The sequence below is a fragment of the Artibeus jamaicensis genome, unplaced genomic scaffold, assembly GCF_021234435.1.
Source record: "Artibeus jamaicensis isolate MK-2021 breed Jamaican fruit bat unplaced genomic scaffold, CSHL_Jam_final scaffold_847, whole genome shotgun sequence".
NCBI lineage: Eukaryota > Metazoa > Chordata > Mammalia > Chiroptera > Phyllostomidae > Artibeus > Artibeus jamaicensis.
Genome location: NW_026522057.1, coordinates 14998455 through 15021520, shown reverse-complemented (window position 1 = coordinate 15021520; position 23066 = coordinate 14998455). Strand labels below are relative to the sequence as shown.

The 23066-nt window shown below is 46.2% G+C and overlaps 1 protein-coding gene across 2 annotated transcripts; it reads left to right on the top strand.

The window, feature by feature from the left end:
- Positions 1-483: 483 nt before the first annotated feature.
- NUDC (nuclear distribution C, dynein complex regulator) lies at positions 484-21547 on the top strand. Of its 2 annotated transcripts, none has more exons than XM_037135957.2 (9): positions 484-645; positions 11598-11675; positions 17874-18077; positions 18166-18231; positions 19038-19154; positions 19230-19424; positions 20533-20616; positions 20710-20828; positions 21258-21547. In XM_037135957.2, the coding sequence occupies exons 2-9, from the start codon at positions 11664-11666 to the stop codon at positions 21307-21309; spliced, it is 849 nt and encodes a 282-aa protein (XP_036991852.1). In that variant the 5' UTR covers positions 484-645; positions 11598-11663; the 3' UTR covers positions 21310-21547. The 2 variants fall into 2 exon arrangements, with proteins under 2 accessions (XP_036991852.1, XP_036991851.1); XM_037135956.2 differs by lacking the exon at positions 484-645 and adding an exon at positions 9016-9230.
- Positions 21548-23066: the final 1519 nt, after the last annotated feature.

Below are 23066 nucleotides of genomic sequence, written 5' to 3'. Positions count from 1 at the left end.
CCCTGGCAGGCCTGGTGGGGAACTGCTGGGGGAGGGGTACTTGGGAGTTCCACGTGGCCCTGATATCGCTTCAGTCAATGAAGTGAATGGTGCAGGGCATGGGGCCACCTGTCCACTGGCCCAGCTGCCCCTTATCGGATGACTCAGGTGGATAAACAGGGTCATTAACCCAAGCTGTACCAGGGCATCAAGGCCTCAGGTGCACAATCAGCAGGTGACCATGGCAGCTGTCCCTACTGGTGCCTGCAGGACTCACTAAGCTGGGAAGGCAGCCCCAGAGCTGGACAAGCCTTGAATACGAGGCCCAACCTGGAAGTGCCTTATCACTGGCTTGTTTGCCTAACCTTGAGGCTCAGTTCCTGTTGTTGGTAAGGAAGAGGCTGCAGGGAAGGGAGCCAGAAACCTGGGGGCTGGGAGGACTCTGCCCACTGTGTAGTTCGGGAGGCTCCTTCCTCTGACTCCAGTTCTGGGACCTCTGCAGAAATAAGATCCTTAAGAACTCTCCTTCCCCAATCTGGATTCCTAGAGCTCCTGAAAGGCTGTATCTGTCGGGAAGCCCTTGTAGGATGACAGTGAAATATGGCTGCTGCTTACCTACTATGTGCTGGGAACTCTCCACTCTAGTCTTCAGAGCTTCCCTATGAGGTAAGATTTTTACTTTTGAGACTCAGAGAGGTGAAGCGAATTGCCCAAGGTCATGATGCTAAGAAAAGAGAGAGAGAGAGAGAGAGAGAGCCCAGATCCGTCTGATTTCAAAGTCTTCCCTTGTTCTTCCACACCCATTGACCCAAATGTGCAGCTAGAAGAACTCTGGTGGCCTGAGTTTCCTAGCATTGGTGGCTATCTGGGCCCTCACCTTGGCACTGCCTTGTTTGCAGATGTTGCCCACTTATACCTATGCAGAAACATTGCTCTGTCTCTAGCCACATGGCAACTCTGTCCTTGGCAACTGTCTCAGGTGTTAGGGCATGCAGTATGAGAATGGCAGGAAGGTCCTCAGCTGTGTCATGTCTGTGGACCTTACCAAGCCCAGCCTGCCTGGGCAACCATCACTGTCCCTGACACTAACTCCTGGCTCCCAGTTGCGACCTTGGGCTGGTCCCCAAATCTCTGTGAGCCTCAAGAACTTCATCTGGAACAGTAACGCCTGCCTATAGGGCTGCTGTGAGGACAAAGTGAGGTCCTGGATCCAAATTCCAAGCAGTTTCTGGCATATGTTAGGACTTTGCTCCCGCATTGCCTCTGCCTAAGGACCTAAGTATCAGCAGACAAATGAGGCATGCCTCTTTCATTTGATTGTTAGTAATTTTAAACCTTCTATTTATAAAGTCCCTTTCATGTCCTTTTTTCCCCTCAATCTTCATATCTTCCCCTCAAAGGAGACTCTGGGGTCAGACTGCCTGAATCTAAATTCTGCTGCCTCACTTAGCCGGTGACCTTGGGCAAGTCACTTTAGATTTCTGTGCTTCAGTTTCTTCATCCTTAAAGGGGTAGCAAGAAAGGCCAATAGTGGATATTGGTTTTGTGGGTCCTAAAACTTATACAATTTGGAGGGCCCTCTTTTTTCATTTATTGATTTGAGAGAGAGAGAGAAAGAGCGAGACAGCAATTTTGTTGTTCTACTTAGTTATACATTCATTGGTTGATTCCTGTATGTTCTCTGACCAGGGACCAAAACTGCAACTTTGGCATATCAGGACGATGCTCTAACCAGCAGAGCTACCTGGCCAGGGTGGAGGGCTCTCTTTAATAATAGAAAAGCAAGTATAAAAGTGGGTATTTAAAATGAGAAAACAAGTCACTACCAATTACAAACTAAAATGAGCTGACCAAAAACACAAATAGCAGAAACTCAGGAAAATATCAAAATACCTTTGCTGACCAGTTGCCTGACAATATCTGCCTGTGTGTTTTAGCTGTGCACTTTTTGCTCATCTCTTCACCTGTCAATGCTAGTTCTTTTGAAATCATCACAAACACAAAAAGTTTGCAAGTACAGGGAACTTTTTTTACTTTGAACCATTGAGAGTAAATTTTTGCCTTCCTAATGCCTCAGAACTCTTGAATACTTTAGTGTGTAATTCCTACAAAGACATCCTCCTATATAATCATAATATAATAATCAAAATCAAGAAACGAACATCCAATCTCAGACCCCATTTCAGTTTCACCAAATGCTCCTGTGACATAAGTTACAGTGGAAGGGCCCAGTCCAGAAGCTCGTACTGCATTTCTTTGTCCTGTCTCCTCATCTCTGCCAGTTGGGGAACTTTCTCTCAGTCTTTCCTTGCCTTTCAGGACCTTGACACTTTGGAAGGGTTGTAGTTATTTGGTTGCAAAGCTCTCATTTTGGGTTTGTTTGAGGCTTCCTTATGATTAGCTTTGAGTTACATAGCTTTATTTTTTATTTACAAATGTTTTATTTATTGATTTTAGAGGGAGAAACAATTTATTGCTTCTCTTATTTATGCATTCATTGGTTGATTTTTTTTTTTTACTTTACTTATTTAGCCCTGGCTCGTGTGGCTTCAGTGGATTGAGTGCCGGCCTGTGGACTGAAATGTTGCTGGTTTGATTCCCGGTCAGGGCACATGCCTGGCTTGTGGACTAAGTCCCCAGATGGGGGCATGCGAGAGGCAGTGGATAGATGCATGTCTCACACATCGATGTTTTTTTTTTAAAAACATTTTACTTATTTTTATTTCTTTTAAAAATATTTTATCTATTTTATTTTTAGACAGAGAAGGGAAGGGAGGGAGAAAGAGAGGGAGAGAAACATTGATCAGGGTCGGGACCAAACCAGCAACTCAGGCACGCACCCTGGCTGGGAATCAAACTGGCATCCTTCTGTCTTGTGGAGGATGCCCAACCAACTGAGCACACCAGTCAGGGCACTGGCGTATTCTTGTATGTGCCCTGACCGAGGATCGAGCCCACAACCTTGGTATATTGGGACAATGTCTAACCAACTGACCTACTGGGCCAGGACCAAGTTATGTATCATTAGTAGGAGTATCACAGAAGTGATGCTGTGTTCTTCTTGACACATCCTTTCAAGGAACACACATATCCATTTGTCCCATGGTTTACTTTGGTCACTGATTAAGGGATGTCTGCCAAACTTCTCCACTATAGTTACTCTTTCTTCTTCGTAATGAATCAGTATTTTGTGAGGAGGCATTTTGAAATGATGTAGCTATTCCTCCTCATACTTTGAATGTATGTATGTAGGTACTTAGGTATGAACTCATGGTCTCCTGTTTTACTCAGTGGCTTATAATCTGTTATTATCATGATTTATTTTGATGCTCAGATTGTCACAGATTTGGCCAAAGGGGGCCACATTCAAGCTGGAGTCTATATTCTTTTGATATTCCCCATGATTCTCTGAACACCTTTTATTTTCTGGTAAAACAAAATGTCATTTTTCCAGCTCCTGTAATCAACCACTACTCCAGGAAGCTCAGACTCAATCTTTTAGTGGAGAATAGTGTGTAAAACTGTGATCTGGGCACTGGAGTCATATTTAGAAAGCAAGATCTGCTCATTGCTGTTAGGGTGTCACTGGTCCCAGGCCCTCCCAGAGCTAAGGGACGTGGGTAACACAAGTGCACTAACACACATTTATATTGAGGTCTATACCTACTTACAGATAATAAAAAACATGAATTCAGATTATTTGCTGCAATGTTAATGTACTATAATGGGGTTTATTCCAGTTCTCACCCTTTCTATATTTATGCTCCCCTTCTCTGACACTGATAAATCTGGCTTCCATTATTCTTAATTTATTAACTTGTTGGATCATGCCTCTAGTTGTAACCAATCTCCCATCTCTGCCCTACCCCATGCCATGAGAGAGAGAGATACCTTCCTCACCCGACTTGGGCCCTGATACCTTTTGCCAGGCTGTCCCACCCCCTGCCACTCAGGGTCCCCTTCTTCACCATGCTGAGCCTCTGTCACCTCATGCCAGGTTACCACCACTGATGGTTGCCCTCCTCATCTTGCTGGGGCTTTGACTTCCACTTGGGCACATAACTCTACCTTGTTGTGCCCAACCTAATTGTTTTAGGACTAAAATTTTTCAAGAGAAAGAAAGAAGAGGTAAAGCTGTCAATGACTATTAAAAATAAATTCCGACTTCCGCCAAGATGGAGGTATAGGTGGATGTGCCGTGCCTTCTCACACAACCAAGTTTAGGGACAACTAAATATTAGCAACACAAAACACAGCCAGAACACGGAAAATTGAACTTTTCGGAAGTCCGTTAACAACAAATTCTGCAGCCTGACCAGTAAGGGGCGAAACCAGTGGCTGGTGGAGCGGGATTGCACAGGAGGACTCGGTCAGACGGGCTCAGGCGCGGAATCCAGAAGCGGAATCCAGGCGCAGGGTTGGACCTAGTGAGCGACCCAGCGAGTGACCAGGCGAGCGACCGCGGAGGAGACAGCGGGGAAGCGGTGCTGCGTGTTGACTGGGGTCGCCTATTTGTGCGCGAGCCGACAGGCGAGGGAGTGGGTTCGACCAGGGCGGCTGTAGAGGGCGCCGCCATTTCCCCGCTCTGACCACGCCCCCACATACAGCGTCACAACCCAGCGACCTGGGAGTCCAAGGTGCCGCTTCTCACACTTAAAGGGCCAGAACAGACCAAAAATGTCGCAAATTCTCAAAATCCCTGAGCCCATAGACCTAAGCGATGAAGAAATAGCAAAACTCTCAGACGCACAGTTTAAAACACTGGTCATCAGGATCCTCACAGAACTGGTTGATTATAGCCACAAATTAGAGAAACATATGAAGGCGAAACTAATTGAAATGAACGGAATTGCACAGGAAACCAATAGCGATGAAAAGGAAACTGGGACTCAAATCAATGGAGTGGACCAGAAGAAAGCAAATAATGGCCAAACAGAAAAGAGTCAGGAAGCAAGAATTCAAAGAAATGAGGAGAGTCTTAGGAACCTCCAGGACATCTTCAAACGCTCCAATATCCGAATTATAGGGGTACCAGAAAGGGGAAAGGCACAGCCACCAGTGGAAAACTTATTTGCACAAATAATAAAGGAAAATTTCCCCAATTTGGCAAAGGAAATAGACAGGATTTGTAGGAAATCCAGGAAGCTCAGAGAGTCTCAAAGAAGTTGGACCCAAGAAGGAACACACCAAGGCACATCATCATTACATTAGCCAAGATTAAAATGAAGGAGAGAATCCTAGAAGCAGCAAGAGCTAAGGGGACAGTCACCTACAAAGGAGTCCCCATCAGACTGTCAGCAGATTTCTCAAAAGAGACCTTACAGGCAAGAAGGGGCTGGAAAGAGGTATTCCAAGTCATGAAATCCAAAGACCTACAACCAAGATTGCTCTATCCAGCAAAACTTTCATTTAGAATGGAAGGACAGATAAGGTGCTTCTCAGATAAGATCAAATTCAAGGAGTTCATCATCACCAAGCCCTTATTATATGAAATGTTAAAGGGACTTATCTAAGAAAAAGAAGTTAAAGAAACATGAACAGTGAAAGGACAACAAACTCACAGTTATTAACAACCACACCTAAAACGAAAGCAAACTAAAAGGACAGCTAGATCAGGAGTGGAAACATAGAAATGAAGATCTCAAGGAGGGTTAGCAACAAGGGAGTGGGAGGAGGAGATAGGGGGAGAAGGTACAGAAAATAAGCATAGACAGTAGAAAGAAAATAGATGGGGGGGCAAGAATAGCATGGGAAATATAGAATCTAAAGGACTTGAGACACATGGTCATAAACTAAAGGGGGGTAATGGTGGGTATGGGGGGTAGGGTAGAGGGGAATGAAGGGGGGAATAGAACAACTGTAACAGCATAATCAATTAAAAAAATAAAAATTAAAAAAAAAATAAATTCCCACAGTGAAGTTAAAGAGACGATTCTGTTTTTTCTCTTGCATGGTTTGTAAAAAAAATTTTCCTTCTTGATAGTCAGGATACATAAACCTACCACTTCACAGAGATGTATATGCCACTTGTAGTACTGCTTATAGGTTTGTAGCAGGAATTTTGATAAACTCTACATTGTGGAGTTCCTATCAAAAAAGAAAGATAGGGGGGACCATTTTAATTGATGTGCTCAGTATTCCTTAAAGGAAATATCCTCTTTCTTGAGTTGATCTCAGTATGAAATAACAACTTAGTGATAATTGATAGGATTTCGCACAGCTTTGCTTCTTGTTCCACACATATCCTTTTTTCTCCTCCACCACCCACGTACTGCCAGGCATCTTGGGAATCATTCATATTGGGAAGTGGGATTAGAGCAGGAAGAAACAGTGGTCTTAAACCAGTTGTAGTCTTACAATTTTATTTTTGAAAATAAAAAATATACATGACCCTATGACATTGCTGGGACCTCTCCCAGTGCCTTGAATGGGCCCATACAAGTGCAAGGCCCTGAAGTTCGAGCCTCACTGGCTGTACAGAAAATCTGCCTCTAATAGTGCCTGCCTTTCCTAGGTGTTTGTAAGGCTCACATGAGATGTTTGGGAGGACACAAAGTGTTTGGCACACAGCAAGTGTTGAATGCAATGGCAATTCATGAACAGCTACTTTTAAGTAAGGGAGTAACAAGATCTGGCTTATCCTTTAGCCAAAAGATTGCTCTGACTGCTGGGGGGAGGATGGACTACAAAGGGATGAGAACAGAGGTTAGACCAGTGAGGAAACTATAGGAACAGTTATCCAAGCAAGAGATGATCTGATTTAGACAGCAAGGTGGGAGGGGACAAAATCAGAATATATTTTAGAGGGAGAGCTGATAGGACTTACTAGTGGATTCCATGAGACTAGACTTTTGGCTGTGCAAATGGATGGGCAAATGGAGGCTTGGGCTTTGGTGAACGCATGCTTGAAGGGGCCATTTACTCCATGGGAAAGACCTTGGGAGGAATTAATTTCTGTGTGCAGGTGTAAAGATGTTTGCCATGTTAGTTTTTTTAAAAAATACTAATTCTTGAATAAAAGCAAATACCTATTAAACTCAAATTTCAAATTGTCTCATATAGTCTCAATTTTTATTGCAGCAAAATACACATACCATTAAATTGACCATTTTAAGTGTACCGTTCAATAGTATTAAGTACATTCACATTGTTGTGCAACCATCACCACCTTTCATCACCAGAACTTTTTCATCTTCTCAAAGTCATGTGACTTTTGAGATATCTGTTAATCATCCAAGTGGAGTTGTCCAGGAGGTAGTTAACTAGATGAATCTGGATCTCAGGAGAGGTCTAGGCCTGAATTATTGTGAGCTCACCTATGGAGAAAGTGTAGAGACGAAAAGAAGAGAGAGCAAAGGACAGGGCCTCCAACATCTTTACAAGTCTGGGTAGGACAGGGCACTGGGAAAGTGTGTTAGTGAGTGAGAAGGAAACCAAGTAAGTGCAGTGACACAGAGCTCCATTAATTTGCTGGGGCCGCCATGACAACCACAGACTGAGTAACTTTAACGACAGAAAATTATTTGCTCAGTTCTAGAGGCTACAAGTCCCAGATCAAAGTGTTCGACTCATTAGGAGTCTCTTCAGCTTGCAGACAGCTGCCTCCTGTGGCCTTTTCTCTGTGGTTGGTCTCTTTCTCTTCTTGTAAGGACACTAGTCCTGTTGGAGGAGGGCCCCCTTTCTTATGAACTCATTTCACCTTCATTGCCTTTTTATAGGGCCCTATCTCCAAAAACAGTCACATTGAGGCTTCAATATATGAATTTGGGGAACATAATTCTGTCCATAACAGAAGCCTAAGAACAAAAGTGTTTCCATAAGGAGGAAGGGGTAATAAGCTATGTCAAATGTAGCTGAGAGACTGAGAAAGATAACAGTGGTCCATGGTCAGAGGCTTTTAGGAAAAAACTAATTAAACTGAGGAGAGATGGAAGGTAAGGAAGTGGAGAAATAAATATAACAATCTTTTCAAATTTTGCTGTGAATTAGCACTGAAAATTAGGCCCTGGATGAGCGCAGACCTGCTAACTGAAAGGTCACAGGTTAATTGACCTGTCAAGACACATGCCAGGGTTGCCAAAAACAAGAGGCAACCAATCGATGTTTCTCTCAGACATTGACGTTTTTCTCCCTCTCTCCCTCCCTTCTCCTCTCTCTGAAAATAAATAAAATCTCAATGAAAAAAATCCTAAAAATTGGGGCACAGTAGAAAAAGTGGGCCCCCAAATAATAAAACAGATAAGTGACATTAAAGCATGTTTGTAAGTTGCAGGGAGTGATCCGGAAGAAATTTGTAAAACGGTTAACTTTAAAAAAGGGTAACAAAGGTAGAGCCCCTGAAAGACTAAGATGTGAAACTCACTGCCAAGCTAACTGCCAGATGCCTGGGACCTGCCCCCACTGAAGGTCGAATACAGCACTATTACATACTTTGCAGGCCCTAGCGCAAAATGAAAAATTGAGCTACCTTGTTAAAAAATAATTAAGAATTTCAGGACTGCATCAGAAGAGCGTTAAACCAAGCACACAGTTCCTTTAAGCCAACGGCCAGGGCGACTGAATTATTGCATACACCCACTAAACCGGTAGAGTCGGCAGCGATGACGGAGGTAGGCGGACCTTTGGGCAGGTCCCCGCGCCTTTCTAGGTCTTCACTGACTCAGGGAAGGACTGGAAGAGATATCTGACTGTGGACACTTTTAGACCCACCGTTCCAGAACCTGGGAAACCACCCTCACGGATGTTGAATCAAGTTTGTTCCTTTTTAACTTCCAAGTCCCGCCTCCACGCTCCCCGCCCCCGGCATATTAACTCTGGCATTTCTGGAAGGCTCCAAAGCGTCTGGTGACCATAGCAACGCACTCCAAACTTGGGAGCCCTCGGTTCCGCCCACAGCTTACTGGGCGCGCTCGTTGATTGGCTCAGCAATTTAGCCAGTGGTCGGCGAGGCGGGCTGTTTGCTGCGTGTTCAATGGTCTCCAGCCGAGAAAGAGACGGGAAGAGAGAGCGAGAAGGCGGGGCGGAGTGGCGAAACTGTGCGTGTTTCCGGCTCCGCTGCGGCGGAAGGTAGGGGACTGGTGTCTCGCGGCCGGACGGGGCCTGAAGGAGCGGGGAAACCGCGGACTCGAGTGCGGAGTGCGGATCTTGGAGGGTGGCTAGCGGTCGACGTGATGGGCGGAGAGCAGGAGGAGGAGCGGTTCGACGGCATGTTGCTGGCCATGGCGCAGCAGCACGAGGGCGGTGTGCAGGAGGTAACGGCCCGCGCGGCGTCAGACAGGCCTGGTTTAGCAGCATCCGCCCACCTACTAGGCCCTAGACACGCTCCCTCTGTCCTTCTGTGCTTTCAAAGTCTAAGGTCCACCCTTAGACCTTCCAGGCTCCAGGGATACCCCCACATTCTCATCCTGGAAGGTCTTCTCTCTCCGCCTCACGTCCTGCCTGTTTGGTATCAGTCTCAGGCCCGGGCTCTGTTGTGTAGTTTCTGTCTTTGTAACTCTGGCGTCCCTGAATCTGCAGCTGGAAAACCCCAAGAGTCGTGGGACCCCCCCCCCCTCAGTCTCACACATTCTTCGGCCCTGTTTCCTCTCTGATGGCCTCCTGCGAAGAGCATCCCCTAGGGCGAACCATCCCGACATTGGGATTGGCAGCTACCTATTTGGAGTGAGCCCAGTGATGTTTGAGGGGCGGGGTGATGTTAGCACGTGGTTTTCAAGTATTTGTTGAGTGATGTGTGTCAGACACTCACTGGACTGGGTGCTGGGGATTCAGATCTGAGCATAAACCCTGTCCTTGGCCTGATGGAATTTACAAAAAGTTTTTCAAAAGCATAATTCATGCGTAGTGACCACACACAATGACACATAGTGTGTGAACAAAATGGACCAACTAGTATTGATTCTGGTGTTGGTTTGTTGGGACCAAGACACAGGGAGTTAGAGGCAGAAAAACCTATTACATCAGCCCAGAATGCTCATTCTGTAAAGAGACCGAAGGAACTTGTTCAAGGCCATCCAGCAGGTTCCTGATATAGATGGGCCCAGACTCCTTAGGCTTGTGTGTTTTCTGCAGTTCACTGCTGATTCTCTATCTCCCTGGGACAGGGTTTTTTTATTTTTATTTTTAATTTTTTTTTAAATTTCTTGATTTTTAGGACAAGAAATACTGATTTGTTGTTCCACTCATTTCTGTTGATTCTTTTACTAAAGATTTTATTTATTTTTAGAGAGAGGGGAGAGGAGGGAGAAAGTGAGGGAGAGGAACCTGATGTTCCAGAGAAACACCAATCTGTTGTTTCTCTCACGCCCCCTGCTAGGGACATGGACTGCAACCCAGGCATGTGCCCTGAGTGGGAATTGAACCTGTGATCCTTTGGTTCATAGGCCAGCACTCAGTCCACGGAGCCACACCAGCCAGGGCAAGACCTTTTTTTTAAAAAAGACTTGTTTATTAATTCATTGAATAATAATAACAATAGCACACTCATTACATTCTTTATGTAATGTAAACATACTTTATGAACAATAACTTTTCAAAACAAAATAAATTTAGCGAAAAGCATTATTTTACTCTTTTTGAGGTAAATCTCTTTAATATTTGACTTAATCCAAGACCGATTCTGCTAGATTCTGATATCTGCTTCTGCATCTGCATCCAATCCTGTTGTAATGTCACGTGTCATGTGGCCTCTGGAAAACTCCACTCTGTATACACCTGTGAGGGCATGAGATGAAAAAGACAAATTAAAGTCTCTCTGGGTCCTCAGATATCCAGACCACATCTTGAGGGCTCTGCTCTATAACAAGATCTGTTTATTTCTTACTTAAAACTTATATCTGTCTGAAATTACCTTGCTTACTTGTCTGATTATTGTCTCTTCTTCTTGCTTTTAGTGCTTTTCCCTTGTTTTATTTTTTTGTTTGCTTTTACATTTTTGAAATTATTGGGGTGACATTGGTTTATAAAATTATATTGGTTTCAAGTGTACAGTTCTACAATATATCATCAGTATATTGTATTGTGTGTTCACCACCCAAAGTCAAGTCTCCTCCCAGGGCCCAGGTTTGATTTTGTTTTTTCCTCCTTATTCTAACCTGAGGACATTTTTTCATTGCTTTTAGAGAGAGAGAAACATGGATGTAAGAGACAAGCATTGATTTGTTACCTCTCGTATGTGCCCGGACTAGGGATAGTACACACCCAGACCGGGGACCAAACCTGCAACTTAGGTGTGTGCTCTGACTAGCAATCAAACTCGCAACCTTCGGTTTTGGGTCAGTGCTCCAACCAACTGAGCCGTACTGTCCAGGGCGAGGGCCCATGGTTTTTAAGCCCTGGTGGATGTAAGAGGAGTCCTTCGTATCATTAGGTTGCTTCCAGGGCCACAAGGAATGTGAAACTCCTTTACACATACACACAAGAAATGAGAATTTGCCTTTCAGGTGATACAGGTAAGTGACTAAAGTAGGGCCTGTTTGGGAGGATGTTTCCTTAGTTGAGAGGCTCCTGCATAAAACAGTGAATACCCAAGTTCCCTTGTAGACAAAGGAAGTTGATTTTTGTGCGGTTGAGGAGCTTGCAAAAGGGCATTTCTGTAGCTTCAATCTTATTTTGTCTTTCAGCTTGTGAACACTTTCTTCAGCTTCCTTCGGCGCAAAACAGACTTTTTCATTGGAGGAGAAGAAGGGATGGCAGAGAAGGTAAATGTCGGGGGCCGCTCTCCCTTTGATAGCTGTTTCTTTAGAAGAAAAGCTCGTCTAGCCTTTCTTCGCCATGATAGTAACCTTCAGCAGAAGTAAATGCCAAGGGGCTTTTTATTCTCCCTGCCAGGTGCTTAATCTACCCTATTTCCAATGAACCTTTAGCAGTTCCAAAGGGGTAGGTGTTACTATCCCTACTTCATAAATGAGGAAATTGACTCTGGGGTGTTTGGCACTTTATCCAAAATCTTGAGCTGAGTTGTGGGATAGCCAGGGTTGGAACCAGAGTCTGTCGTAAAATTGCCTTCTGCCCCTGACACCATGCTTCCCGGTTCCTTTTCTACTGTGGAGGTTTTATATAATTACCTAGCTGGGAAGTGAGAGCAGGCAAATGTTAGAAACTGAGCTTAGTCCTGGCTGGGTAGCTGAATTGATAAGAGCATTGTCCTGATACACCATGGTTGTGGGTTCGATACCCAATGGGGCACATACAAGATTCAGCTATAAAATAAGTGGAACAACAGATTGATGTTTTTCTCTCTCCCTTTGCTCTCTCTAAAATTAGATTTTATTTATTTACTTTTAGAGAGAGGGGAAGGGAAGGAGAAAGAGAGGGAGAGCAACATCAGTGTGTGGGAGATACATCAATTGGTTGCCTCTCTCATGCCTTGAGGTGGGGACCTGGCCTGCAACCCAGGCATGTGCCCTGACTGGGAATTGAACTGGTGACCTTTTTGTTTGCAGGTTGCTGCTCAATCCACTAACCCACACCAGCCAGGGTTCTCTGGTCTTTTTAACCTTCACATCTGTAAAATGGAGAAGGGTGGGCTCTGATCTGTAGGACCTCTTCTGGCTCAGATATTATTTTGTATTAGCACTAGCACCTCCCATTTTTTTCTTTGGGCCAGACTACCATATCAGCATTCATTCATTTGTTCAGTGAATACTTATTCAAATTTTTCAGTGAGTGTGTTTTGAACACTTAACATTTTACCTGTGTTAGGTATTACGCCATTCCCTTCAGGATTATGGAGGTGAATACAGACGTGGTCTTTGTTTTCATTGATTTCACAGTAAAGTACCTTCCACCCCCCAAAAAGAAGAGAAAGGAAGATGAAGAAGTGTGTAATAGGGCAGAAGCCCTGGGAGCATATAACGGGTATTAGCCTAGGCTGGGGGCTTAGGAAGACTTCATGAGGAAGTGATATACGAGGCATGAAGGATGAGTAAGAGGTAGCTGGGAGAAGGATGAATAATATTAACAAGCTTCAGAAGTATTAGGGGTAATGTTAGCTGCCATGTAGTGGCTGTGTGCATGTCCCCTCTTAGACCTGGTTGTGCTCCTTGGCTCTTTGTTTCCATAGGGTCAGCTTCTTCCCCAGAGGTTGGTCAGGCTCTGAGGCAGGCAGAAACCTGTCCAGGCTTCCCGCCTGGTCTCCATTTGCAACACAGTAACTCCTTTGTGTTGAGCACCTACCATGTGCAGGTCCACCAGGTACATCGTTTCCAGTCACAGTGGTTAAAGAGCAAAGGCTCTGGAGTCCAGCAGATATGAGTTTGACTCCTGGTCCCTCTACTCCCCACTTGACAACTGTGTGGCATTGGCTGAATCACTGTCTCTGAGCCACATTTTTCTTACCTGTAAGCAGGGATAATCTTCACAAGACTGCTGTGAGGATTAAAAGGTAATAAAGTGGCCGGCATATGAGAGTACAAGCCCATAGTCCCTTTATTTTAAACCTCTTGGGGCCATATGTGTTTTGGGATTTAGAATTCTTTGGACTTTAGGAGGCAATACAGTGCATATACTGTACTTCTCGCATAATACCCCAGTCTAGGGGTCAGGAGCAGCATCTTGTAATCAAGCACATTAAAATTTCTGTAGAGAAATGCATGTCAGTATTCATACTAAGTGGGAGATATGAAGACTAAACATCTTCATGCCACAAACGTACAAAAACACTTAGTTTTTTTTTTTTTTTAAGATTTTAAGGGAGGGGGAGACCGGGCGGGGGGGGGGGGAAGAGAAAAAAAATGTACTTGAAAAGTAACTAAATAAAATTTAATATTTAAAAAAAAAAAAGATTTTATTTGTTTATCTTTAGAGGGGAAGGGAAGGAGAGAGGGAGAGAAACATCGATGTATGGTTGCCTTTTGTGCGTCCCCTGCTGGGAACCGGCCTGCAGGGAACTGGTCTGCAACCCAGGCATGTGCCCTGACTGGGAATTGAACCGCGATTGTCTGGTTCGCAGGCCTGCGCTCAATCCACTGAGCTACACCAGCCAGGGGTAAAAACACTTAGTTTTTATAGCTTTGGAGACTAGCAATTATGTATGGATAAGAGGTGGATTTGGGTAAAGCCATAATGATCAGATCAGTATGGTATGGACAGAGGAAGGGAAGTGGACCACTGAAGCAGAAAAGAGAACCTAGAAAAAGTCTAGCATGTATATGGGGTTTCATATTGGTCTAATATGGTAATTCAGTTCAGTAGGCAAAGGATGATTTAAAAAGTCATGCTGCTACAAGTGGTTATTTGTGAAAAACCCAAATTGTACCATCTGTTTAACTCTTACGTAATAAATTACAGAGTAATAAATTCAAGCGGAGTCTTGTAAGGAAAGCTAGGAAACTGTGTCATCATGTGTGAGGAGGCCTTGCAAGTAGAAACCTGGAAGCTGTGAAAGAAAAGGTTGCTGTTCGCCTCTTCAAACATTGAAAACTTTGGTATGGCAAAAGAGATACTGACATAGAAAGTCAACTGAAAAACCATAGATTTGGGAAAATGCAATGTGGAGGGCAGATACAATCTAATAGCTGATTTAATATTTAGGAACTCTCATAAATTGACAAGAAAAGGATAAACAGTGGGCAATTACAAGAAGAGCAGATCTAAAGAGAATATGAACAGATGCTCAAATTCACAAGTAGTCAAGGAAATATAAGTTAAAGGAACAGTGAGATGCCCTTTTCTTTCTAACAACAATTTTTTAAAAAGTGCTTACAAGAATGTGGGAAATAGCTACTTTTTGCACATTGCTAATAAAGGTGAATTTTTGTAACTCTTTAAGAACTATTGTGAAAGATGCTCAGCGTCCCTGTCCTGGCTGGTGTGGCTCAGTGGATTGAGCATTGACCTGTGAACTGAAAGGTCACTGGTTCAGTTGCTAGCCAGGGCACATGCCTGGGTTGCAGGCCAGTTCCCCAGTTGGGGGCGTGTAAGACGCAACCAATCGATGTTTCTCTTGTACATTGATGCTTCTCTCCCTCTCTTTTTTCCTTCCCCTCTCTCTAAAAATAAATACATAAATCTTTTTTTAAAATGCTCAGCATTTCTGTAATTATTAGAGAAATGTAAATCAAAACCACAAGATACCACCCCTTACCCATTAGGATGGCTTCTATTAAAAAAAAAAAAAGTAAAAGGTGTTGGTGAGGATATGGAGAAATGTAAGCATGTACACTGTAGGTGTGAATATAAAGTCATGTAGCCACTATGGAAAACAGTATGTGGTTCCTCAAAAAATTGAAATAGAACTACTGTATGATCCAGCGGTCTTACTTCTAAGTATATACCCAAAAGAATGGAAAGTTGAAGAGAGTTTTGTACATCCATATTCATAGAACTATTTACTCAGGTAGAAGCAACCCATGTGTCTGTTGACGGCATATGGATAAACAAAACATTGTATATACATATAATGGAATATATTCAGCCTTTTAAAGAAAGACATACACATGTAAGATTACATTTATATGAATTTCAAAAAATAGCCCTTGCTGGTGTAGCTCAGTACATTGAGCACAGGCCTGCAAACCAAAGGGTCGCCTGTTCAATTCCCAGTCAGGGCATATGCCTGAGTCGTGGGCCAGGTCCCCAGTAGGGGGCATGCGAGAGACAACCACACACTGATATTTCTCTTTCTCCTTTCCTCCCCATCTTGCTAAAAATAAATAAATAAAATCGTTTTTAAAGAAAGAAAGAAAGTAGGAATATGTTATCTTCCTCAGGTGTGTTGGGGATTGATTCTCCCTCCTTTTTGCGGTCAGGATCCATCCAAGTTCAGGATCTCATGCCTTTGGATTAAATTTAAATACCTCTGTGGCTTCCCTGGCTAGACTGGTGGGCACCACTCTTTACATCCCTGTCACCCACCCCAGGTCAGGAAAAGCCTGTGTTCAGGTATGTCTGCTGAGTAGCCTGGGGCCTATCTTCTAGAACTAGCTCAGCCTTCCTCACCCCTTCCCTACTTTGCTGGGCTGTGGTTCCCAAAGATGTGCCCTGTGGCAGCAGCTCGACTGACAGCCTGCTGGTTGGCACTCTGAGTAGGCTACGCACCCCCAGGGGTCTCTGCTTGGGACTGGGGCTGGGCCTAGGTAAAGCTGGTCGGAGGATATGGGGAGGTGGGGTCTGAGGCTGCTGTGATCGGCCTTGACTCTTCTCTTTGGTTCAGCTCTGCCCTCATCTAACCTCCAGGAGCTAGGAAGCAACAGGACAGGCGTAACATGATTTACTGGAGCTGGGAAAGGGGAGGACTCTGCTCCCGCCTACCCTTGGCTACTGGTTAGCAAATGGCTTGAGTTCAAGGTCTCCCCGATTAGGGACTTGCAACCAAAGCCCTGTGATAGAACAGTCTCCACTGGTGTGATTGTCTCATGACTGTTTCTGTTAATAGCAGAATGGCCTTCATGTGGCTGATTTCTCTCTCTCCCTCCCTCTCTTCCTCTCCTCCCTCGCCCCATTTTGTTAACCCATTTGGTTTTAGGAAGGGTTTTGGTGCCCTTTCAACTTTGTAGAGTACAGAACTTCTGCAGTATGGCGTAGAGTTGAGGATATGGGGGTGCCAGGAGGAATTTGCATCAAATGAATGAGAAGTCACAGGACATTTGATCCAACGTTTAATTGGGAGCCCATGAATAACTTGGGTGACTCTGAGTACCTCCTGGGCCTTTCAACTTTGGCTAACCCCTTTTTCCATCTATCTTGGGCTCAGAGATTCTGCAAAGATGGTTTATTCATCACTGTAGGTGGTGGGTACCCTGCCAGACTTCCAGATGGGTGGGTCAATATAGGTTGGGTTTCCAAGTTTGGTATGTTTGTAGGCCTTCTGAAGATGAAGAGGTAAAACTCCAAACACTTGAGCTGGTCCTGGAGGATGAGTAGGAGTTTGCCAGGTGACCTGAGAGTAAGAACAAGGACATTCTAGGCGAAGAACAGCTTATACAAGGCTACTTTTAGGATAAAATAGAAGCACAGAGAGTGGTGACGCCTGATGTCTCACAGCTAGAAGGAGTAGGCCAAGAACTCAAATCTAGATGTGATTCTCCTGTGCATATGAGAATTAGCTAGGAATATTTCTTAAAAATACAGATTGCTGGGCCATACCCCCAGAAATTTTGATTCAATAGGTTTGGGGTCGGTCTGAAATTTAGCATTTCTAACAGATTCTGGGTGATGCTAATGCTGCAGGTTGTAGGAACCATACTTTAAGAGCTACTTGCTAGTGAGGTGGAGCCATTGTTCTCGTGTGTTTGTTGCAGAGAAGATATTTCTCCCCAGCCCCCAAAGCTGACTTTGGCTTACCCTCAGCCAGGTGAGCTGTGATGTGGCAAGGACTGTGGCAGGCTCTAGACAAGTGTCTGTCATGTTTGATTCTCATGAGAGGTGAGGAAGCAGGCTTAGAAAACACTGTTCACTTGTCCAAGGCCACAGTACAGACAGAGTAGACGAGTGTAGGTCCAAGCTCAGGAAAAGCTTAAGACTGGCTAAGTCTGGAGTTCTGATAGCTTCACTCTCTAGCGAAGGACTTTGAGGGCATCAGAGCACTTAACCGTTTGGTTTGCACACCAACCTATGAGGTGGGGATTCATTCTCATTGGTGAGGATTTCAAAGCTCTTATAGTTAGTAATTTGCAAAAAATACAATAGCTAGTGTGTGACAAAACCTGGATTAGAACCCAGGTTGTCCAACTTCGGTGTCCATACTCTTAGTCACTAGACCGTGTTTTTTCTTTTAATGTAGTCACTGTCTATTGAACCAGGTGTTTGCAGGTGTTCTCAGTATAACTATCAGTTAACGTGTGTTCCCATTTCGGAGGTGAGGAAACAGGTTCTGGGTGCAGTGCCTTGCCCAGGCATCTAGCGGATGGGGACTGTCTCCTGTCTCAGTGGCTCATTGCCTAAACTTCCTTCCCCAGCTCATCACACAGACCTTTAACCACCACAACCAGCTGGCACAGAAGGCCCGGCAGGAGAAGAGAGCTCGGCAGGAGACTGAGCGGCGGGAGAAGGCGGAGCGGGCAGCTAGGCTGGCCAGGGAGACCAAGTCAGAGAGCTCTGGGCCCCAGATCAAGGAGCTTACAGATGAGGAGGCAGAGAGGCTGCAGCTGGAGATTGACCAGGTAAGAATGGGCTTCCCTCATTTGCACCCCAACTTGTTGGCACTGGAAGAGAGGAGCCTTCTGCCAACTGCTTTGCCCTCTGCCACAGAAAAAGGATGCAGAGAATCATGAGGCTCAGCTCAAGAATGGCAGCCTTGACTCACCAGGGAAGCAGGTGAGATGGGCTGGGGATGCTTGGGAACTTTTGGGGACTCTACCACCTTGTCTCATCTCCAGAATACCCTTCCCTACTTTCCCTCAGCTTTGGGGTCCTCCCCATACTTCAAGATCTTGCTCACTCAGAGACATTGGACCAAAGGGTTTGTGTTAAAAACACCCAAAATCCGCTGGCCTTAAACCTTGGCAAGAAAGCCCAGAGGCCAAAGAGGGCAATGCCTGTGCAGGTATTGTTCAGGTAGGCTGGGGTCTCGGGGCCCAGCCTGGCCCTTTGTGGTGGGTCACTCTGGGGAAGGAGCCCCCCCCCAACCTCCTCCCACTGACCAAGTCCAGGTTCCCAAACAATTAACAATTGCTGGGGCACTAACTTGGCTTTCTGGAGGCTCTGATCTGAGACTAGGGGTCTTAGCCATACAGATACAGAAAAAGGATGTTGACCATTTGGCAGCAGCCTGGTTTTATTTTAGAACAGCCCTGCTCATGGCCATTTTGTGACCTTCTATTTTTCTATGCTGGGCTTTCTTCCCAAATCCCTTGGCTTGACAGCTCCAGCTGGATCCTATGGGTCCATTTCTGGTTGTCACTGCCCCTCAGCTGTGCCCTTTATCACATGGTTAGAACAGTCTGACCTCCTCTTAGAGACCAGAACCAGGTTTTATTTCTGGCTCCCAGTGGGCCATGGAGTAGGCAGGGGCTGGGTCTGTCTCATTTGTGGCTGTAGCCCAGTGCCAGTCCTGGGCCCAGCCCAGAGGGTTTCAGTCTGTGTCTGTCAAGTGAGTGGCTGAGCCCTCTGACCATGAGCAGGAGGCTGAGGACGAGGAGGAGGAGGACGAGAAGGACAAAGGAAAACTGAAGCCCAACCTTGGCAATGGGGCAGACCTGTCCAATTATCGCTGGACCCAGACTCTGTCGGAGCTGGATGTGAGTAGCAGGGCCAGGGAAGAGGGGAGGGAGCCAGGGCCTGGGGCCCCTCCTGACCACCTCTGTGTCGTGCAGTTGGCAGTGCCCTTCCGTGTGAACTTCCGGCTGAAAGGAAAGGATGTGGTGGTGGACATCCAGCGGAAGCACCTCCGGGTGGGGCTCAAGGGGCAGCCTGCAGTCATTGATGGCGAGCTCTACAATGAGGTGAAGGTGGAGGAGAGCTCCTGGCTCATTGAGGACGGCAAGGTGGTGACGGTGCATCTGGAGAAGGTGCGTGAGGCCCAACCTCCTGGCCTGCATCTTCATTCTTTTTTTTTTTTTTTGAGATTTTTATTTATTAATTTTTAGAGAGATGGGAAGAGGAGAGAAATATCACTGTGCGGTTGCCTCAGTTGCCTTTCCCGCTCCCCGTACTGGGGACCTGGCCCTCAACCCAGGCATGTGCCCTGAGTGGGAATTGAACTGGTGACCCTTTGGTTCACAGCCCACACTCAGTCCACCGAGCTACACCAGCCAGGGCTGCATCTTCATTCTTGATGAAGGAAGGGAAAGGGTCTGCTCATTCACTCAAGGACCATGCTGGGGACCTGGTGGACATATCTTATTGACTATACAAGACTTCAAATAGGTCTCTCCCATTTTTGAGTCAGGAAAAGGGCAGCTCATAGATTTGCCTAAGCTCTTAACATCCAGGAAGGGGTGGAGTCAGGGTCAAAACAGTCTTTATTACCAACCGCTCACCTTCCCTTAGATTCATATATGCATTCAGTTTCACAAATACTTAAAACAAGTACTGTGTACCAGGGACTATTCGATATGCTGAAGAGAACAATGAATAAAAGGTAGAAAACTGCCCTCAGAAAGTGAACATTCTTGCTGTCCCTTGAAAAAAGGTGGGACGCAGATGCTCGGAAACAAAGGTGGTCTTTGTGAAGTGCCACAGGTCTGAGGAGGGCTGGATGGCACCCGAGGCCCATCCCAGCCTACTAGACTGGCCATGGCTGTCCTTTCTCGCAGCCCTGTGTGCTCTTGGCACTTGCTTTTTCTCAACTGGAATGTCCTTCCCAGCTTCGTAAATCTGGTATAGTGCTTGTCTAGCTAGGTATCACTCTCACTTTTTTCTCTTCACCCTGGATGGCATCCCCCTCTATACTTTATTCTTTCCCTGCTGATTTGTAAGTATATTGGGGTCAATCTCCCCAGCTGCTGTGGAGGGCAGAGGTCCTGCTCCTCCATACTTAAGGTCCCAGCATAGGCCTGCTTGGGTCTCAGGTGAAGGACATGGGTGGGGGTTTGGTTTCTGGGAGGGTTGGTGGGTGGTTCCTGGGGCCCAGAGTGAGCTGCCTCCTCACCCCAGTGGTCCTCCCCTTCCTCACAGATCAACAAGATGGAGTGGTGGAGCCGCTTGGTGTCCAGTGACCCTGAGATCAATACCAAGAAGATCAACCCCGAGAACTCCAAGGTGAGCCCTGGCTGGTTGGGGAAGCTTCAGCTGGGAGATGAGGACCTGGGTGGCCCCAGAGTTTCACCTGTTCCTGTTGCTACCTGCCCCCAGCTGTCAGACTTGGACAGTGAGACGCGCAGCATGGTGGAAAAGATGATGTATGACCAGAGACAGAAGTCTATGGGGCTGCCTACCTCGGACGAACAAAAGAAACAGGAAATTCTGAAGAAGTGAGCAATCCAGAGATTGGAGTTTGGGGTGGTGAATATTGGGGGACTTGGATTTTGGTGATAGCAAGACACAGGAGCTGCCTGCCCATTCCAGAATGAGTCAGCCAAGTTCATAGCCTTATAGCCTTAGTTTGCCTACCCTAATCACTTGCTGAGGTCATCTCGAGGGCAAGGCCACCTGAGGATAGGAAGGAAGGTAATAATAGGTGGTCACTGCAATCTACAGAGCAGAGCCAGTATTGGCACCTTACCTTCCAGCCTGATGGGCACTAATGGGCCTCAGAGACCCTGGGGTCCACCCCATGCCTGGCCTGGCTCCAGGTTGCTCAGGGTTCTAAAGAGATTAGACTTCACAAAGGAGGTTGGGAGACAGGGACTAACTTTGGGGGAGAAGAACAACCTGTCTCACTTCCTGTTTTTCCTTCCCAGGTTCATGGATCAGCACCCAGAGATGGATTTTTCCAAGGCCAAATTCAACTAGCCCTGAACTAGCCCATTTGCCTCCCTGAACTCTTGGCGCTGAGCCTACAGTCATCCACCTTTCTTTCCCACTCTTCTCTGGGACTTGAGAGCCTCAGAGCTGAGGCAGACATGGGACCGGCCTAGGCACACAGGTCCCAGGGTATCATGGAAGAAGGGCTGAGGCCCTGGAGGGGGGTCTTATCCTCCTTAATTGGCCTACTGTGCTGTTACACATTAAAACTGTTTCCCCAATTCCACTTCTTTCCTCTCTTCTCTCTGGCCTTTACCTGGGAGGACAGGCCTCTTGTGCCTGCTGCAAGGAGCTGGGGATTTGGCGTCTCTCTGATTCCGCCCTGTGACCTAGGGAAAGTTCTTGCCCCCATCTGGGGTTCAGTTTCTCATTACTTCAAGGGAGGATTAAATCAAGACTTGGAGTTTGTGATTCTGAGCAAAGGTGAGCTTTTCTGGCTACAGGGACCAAAACATAATGTCTAATTTTCGGAGGGGCCTATGCCTCAGCAGAGTTTAAGACCAGCTATACTGGATTTCATTTTCACCTCTAAGACATCTTCCCACTGCAGTGGGTCTGTCCTCCAGCCCTGGGTCATGTTTTCTGAAAATACACGTTGTTGTTTCACAGGGGTCAAGAGCAGCAAAGGCAGAGGTGCCAGCCAGGGCTCAGGTCTGCTCTAGGTAGGGTCCAGTGGGGCCCTACTGTTTGTGTCCAACCTGGACCTCTGCAGGTTTCAGGGCTAGAGAGGTGCTTGCCTCTGCCCAAATCCAGTCCCCCACCTCACTGGCCAGAGTGGAGGTCACAGAGTGCAGGGAGCCGCAGAGGTTATGGTTGCAGCAGGAACGTCCAGATTGACTTGCCCAGGGTGTTTCACTCTGTGGATTAGGCTGACCCCTGAATTTGTGGAACACAGCATATTCTTTCAGCATTTCAGAATAGCTTATTGAAGACTGAGGCTGTGCGGTACTTAGCTTTGTCTGTTTCCCGTGCTTGATAAACCCTTTTTTTTTTTTTTAAGGGGGGGGGGATGCCAGTACTGGTTCCCAAGGATGTGTTGGGAAAATTGGGCTCTAGGGCCAAGGCTGGGTTTGAAGGATTATTTGTCACTCCTGTGTTCTGTGATATCCCTGGTCTCCAGTGCCCTGTGGTCATTTTCAGCCTTGGAGAGGCCTTGACCTGGGTGAGATAGCTTCAGGAAAAGTGCTCGTTTTGTCACTGGTATTGAGCCCCGTGGTCAATCCCAAGGGGCCATCCTGTGTGTCCCATAGGAAACTGAATAGACAGGTACAGTTTATTTACTTGTCACTTTCCAAAGGATGCCCATGAAGACAATGATACGGGCTGTGGGGGCTATAGGTGAGGTGGTCCTGGATTCTTCCAGGTTGTTCAGTCAGCTGGGCTGGTGGTCCTGCTCTGCCCTCATAGGGGAAAGAGACCCTCCTATCTGAGTAACTAAGTAGGATCCTTCTGAACCCAGCTGGTCTCTGGGACCCTGCTTCTGCCCCAAGCAGGTGAGCTTGCCAGCTTGGGGGCAGAATCTCTGAGACCAGCTTCTAGGTCCAGAGCCGTTACTTAGCCACGTGGCCCTCTAAATTCTTTGACCCTTCTGTGAAAATGACCCCACTCCAATATTGTTGGCAAAGTCAAGAAGGAAACCGGGAACACAGTGCTCTGCAGCACCAGGGAGAGGTGGAGGGAGTCGCAGGTCCAGAGCTGGGTGAAACTGCAGCTGGCCTGCAGGCAGTGAGCCTGGGCAGCAGCGG